The 3873-nt window shown below is 41.3% G+C and overlaps 1 protein-coding gene across 1 annotated transcript in view; it reads right to left on the bottom strand.

Annotated features, from left to right (window-relative positions):
* Positions 1 to 574: 574 nt before the first annotated feature.
* TPMT (thiopurine S-methyltransferase) overlaps positions 575 to 3873 on the bottom strand; it is a 10529-nt gene continuing 7230 nt past the window's right edge. Inside the window, exons 5-8 of the mRNA XM_010172283.1 lie at positions 3282 to 3356; positions 2446 to 2531; positions 1465 to 1509; positions 575 to 695 (exon numbers count right to left, since the gene is read on the bottom strand). Of these exons, the coding sequence (XP_010170585.1) occupies positions 580 to 695; positions 1465 to 1509; positions 2446 to 2531; positions 3282 to 3356 (322 nt within the window). The 3' untranslated portion in view covers positions 575 to 579. The remainder of the gene's footprint in view (positions 696 to 1464; positions 1510 to 2445; positions 2532 to 3281; positions 3357 to 3873) is intronic.

The following is a 3873-nucleotide window of genomic DNA, read 5'->3' as shown; positions in this document are numbered from 1 at the left end:
TCCTCTCTTTGCTGCTCGATGACAGTTCCCCCTTGGTGGCTGCTGCCAAACGTTCTTGCCCACTCACTGCCAGCTCGTTTCTTGACTTATAATCACAACTAAGGGGGATGGAGAGAAGCAGCTCTCTCTGCCTCTCTTGCCCAGCTGCCCAGTTTGGCACAAGGCCAGTGACGCAGGAAACAGTATTTGAACAGCAGCTGCCATTGCTCTCGGGGCTGACGGCTGCCAAGGCTGACCTCCAGAGTGCCGGGCAGACGGCATCGACTGGCAACGGACAAAAAGGAACAGCAACATTTATTTTCCCCAGCTTTGATGATCTGAAATGATGTGGAAGAAAAATACATACTTTAAAAATGCTTCTTTCTGCATGGAGTTTAAGAAAAGCTATGTGCATGTCAAGAGAGTGAAGGCAGGTATGTGGGAGAGCTGACTTGGTAAGCAAAATGGACAAATACGTTCCACAGGCATTTTTCTGTACACTGAAGCCTGCTTTAGGAGTGCTCCAAAACATATATCATTTTAAAAGGTGAGATAAAAATAAAAGCAAGATTGGAGGTAAGTTATTTTAATTAATTTTAATCAAGCTACAAACTTCAATATATATAGCACCTCCAGAAAATAATCTAGTCCCCATTTTCTGTGTTTGTCTGAGAAGTCATCGACTTTTTGAAGACACTTAATTTCACAGTGGTTGCCTGAAAAGGAGGAAGGAGTAACAAATTAGTGAATGATTAATCACTGAAAAATTAGCCACGAAAAAAAAATAAAACCTTATCCACAGATTCCTCACAGTCCCTGATGCAGTGGCCGAAATGCACTGGGGAAAACTCATTCGTCTCTTTTGCACTGGGATGCAATTGTCCATACCAATGACTCCCTGCACACAGACACTGCAAGGGTCTCAGAAAGTTGTAACTTTAAAATAAGTGCAATATCAAAGTATATCAGGAGGAACTTTTAAAATTAAATTCCTGCCATAATTCCAAGTTTCTTTATTTTGATGGATTTGAGTTGTACATTTTGCATTTTCTTCACACAGCATATTACTTTTCTTCTATGGTGACAAAAGTACAGCAGAAACTGCAGCAAAGGCCTTGTATTAAAACCAGAGTAGCTGGTGATGAGGTGCAGAGAAAGACAAAGTGGTCCAACGGGACTAAGACTGCAGCTACAAGATCACTGAGTGCAGTATGGATCCTGGGAAAATGAAAAGATGCCAAGGGGAGGAAAGAGACAGTATCTGCCTCTTGGGTTTTCTTCATATCTTTTGAAGAGCTGAGAATTTTCCTTGACAGCATAATCCCTGTGGCTAAATGGTATTTATTTTCCCTGTTATTTTTCATGACTCCACCCCTTAGATAAGAAGCAAATAACTATCACTTGTCACAGGGTGAGGCAGAAGCATATAAACACTTTAATGTGTTTTGGAAAGAATTCCTAAGGGTTAGCTGAAATACTACTTACCAAACAAGCTTTTAATTTCAGATTCAGGAACATAAAACGGTGGGCCTGAAAGAAAATGGATGAAGCTAATCAGAGAGGACATGGGAAGGAGACAAACATTTACACTACAGCAGGAGAGCATCTGCAAGATCCAGAAAACATCGTGTCCAAGAAGTCGTGGCACCTTGTTAGGCCACCAGACAACTTCAGGCATTGCTGCTGCATCATCTCCAGGCTACAGCCAGGGTAGCCACGTTGCCACAAGTTGTGAACTTGCCGTGGATACAACCACTCCCAGTGCGCTGTGTGAATCTGGCCAACGATCTCGTTATGCTACAATGGCATAATTAAAGCTAAAAGCTGACTAATGTGAGAAGGAGAGCAACTAATTAAACTGTTGTTGCTTATGATAACAAGACCTATTTTTTCAGGGTTAATTATGCCGAAGAGCCAAAAAGCAGCAAGAAATCTCTTTATTTTGAGAGTTAATAATTAAAAAAAAAAAACCCCAAACTTAAAATACCTCAGACTTTGGTATGTAATAAAAGTTAGAAAAGGAAAAAAAATACTTGATGATTTTACAGAATTTAACCACTTTGCAAGATGGGCTTGCACTGGGTTGCAAGCATTGGGTGAAAACCAGAGCAAAGCCAATGGTCTTGGGGGTGCTTCAAGCTCCCTAGACCAGACAGGATGTTACTCGAAGCATTCACTCTTCCAGCTTCATTTTCATAACCATACTTTTGGTTTCATTTCTTTGTTAATATACCATGTCTGTCCATACCCTTAGCATGTCTGAATGCTGGAGAGAAAGCAAATTTAATCTCAAGCTTTAGTCAACATCTAAAATTTTTAGCACACGGTTGTATTGGTGTCATTGTCACAGCTGACAAAGCTGTGCTGATAAAATCCTGGGGAAGATACTAACATTATCTACCACATCTATATACAATTTGTATCAAAACATGCAAAACCAAAACACGAACAGTGCAAAGTTCTCACCTTTGTGTTTGTTTGGATCATATGAAACCGTAACGAGGAGATAAGAAGAATTTTTCTCCATTAGGGTGATCATCAAACTGACGTAGCTAAAAGGAGAAAGTTATACTGTATTATTTTGGAACTGTACAAGCATTCAAACACAGCATTCAAAATACTCAACCAAAGGGGTAACGTATTTCTATGCAGAGACAACTTCAACTGAACAGAAACTAAGCAAAGCTTCGTTTGAATTTCAGAAGCGTGAAATTCATGCCAGACATGAAACACCTCAAATAGAGGCTACTGTTTACTTCTCATAAACAAGCATTTATCTTTTTTTGCATATTCATCTCAAAACAAACAGACAAAACAGTGTTCACCTGCCACAGTCTAGAATACAGTACACAATACAGTACTGATCTTCTAAAATTCCTGTGAATTCAAGATTATGTATCTAATTAAAAAATCCTGGGGGAAGGGTCAAACTACCTTTGAGTTGGCTATAGGCAAGGACCAAAAAATTGGAATAAAGGGAAGTGAGGGGGAAAAGAACAAAAAGAGGAGAAGCAGATGGGGTGAAAAGGAAATAATAAAATTGAGATGAGACTTGCAGCTCTGCTTCTGCTGGGTTGCAACAAACCGCGTATTTTCCCACCAAGAGGCAGGGCGGCTTCCTGGAGGAAGCTCACAAATCTAGAGGGCAGTGCTCTGCCACGGCAGCTGATGCTTGAGGTAGAGAAGAACTTGTGCAGGTTACTCCTTTAAATGAAAGAGGACTCATGGACAAGCGGCAGGAGGAGAAACACGTGTCACTGCACACATTAGAGAAAAGACAGTAACAAAGCAAATTTACGAACCGTTGCCTGTCGCGCGGATTCACAGCTACTAGAGCTCCTCTGTCCCAAACGCCATCAAACTTGCCAACTATTGAGCTACAGGGAGATGAGGAAAAAGGCTTAAAAATACCAAAAAGGCAACTTCATCTTTATTCAGATACTTCTGTGAAGTCACAAGGATTCTCCAGCTAGACATGCAGATTCCTCGCTACCTTTTTGTTACAGTCCAGCCTTTTCATGATCCAGAACAGCATGAACTGGGTCCCAAGAAACCTCCCTGGTACGTGGCCCTGCTGTGATAGCAAAGAAGTGCTGGAATTGCTCAGCATTTCCCCATCATTACGGGGTGCTGAGACAAGACAAAGAAGAAGGAAAGTAACTTAAACACATTTGGGCTACAAGTGTTGGGTTTTGGCAATCATACCATGCTGTGACCCTTGAGGCAGCACTAACATGCACTCAGGATGTTCATAGTTCTTGGCAACCTTCTGAAACCCACCTGTGATTTCAAACACAGGTTAAGGAAGGTGCCTTGTTGCTTTAGTATCAATCACAGAATCCCAGAATGGTGGGGTTTCTGGGATTCTGGGAATCCCAGAACCTGCCAAAGCAG

Source organism: Antrostomus carolinensis, unplaced genomic scaffold (genome assembly GCF_000700745.2).
Source record: "Antrostomus carolinensis isolate BGI_N321 unplaced genomic scaffold, ASM70074v2 scaffold30077, whole genome shotgun sequence".
Lineage (NCBI taxonomy): Eukaryota > Metazoa > Chordata > Aves > Caprimulgiformes > Caprimulgidae > Antrostomus > Antrostomus carolinensis.
This window is presented reverse-complemented; position numbering and strand designations above follow the sequence as displayed.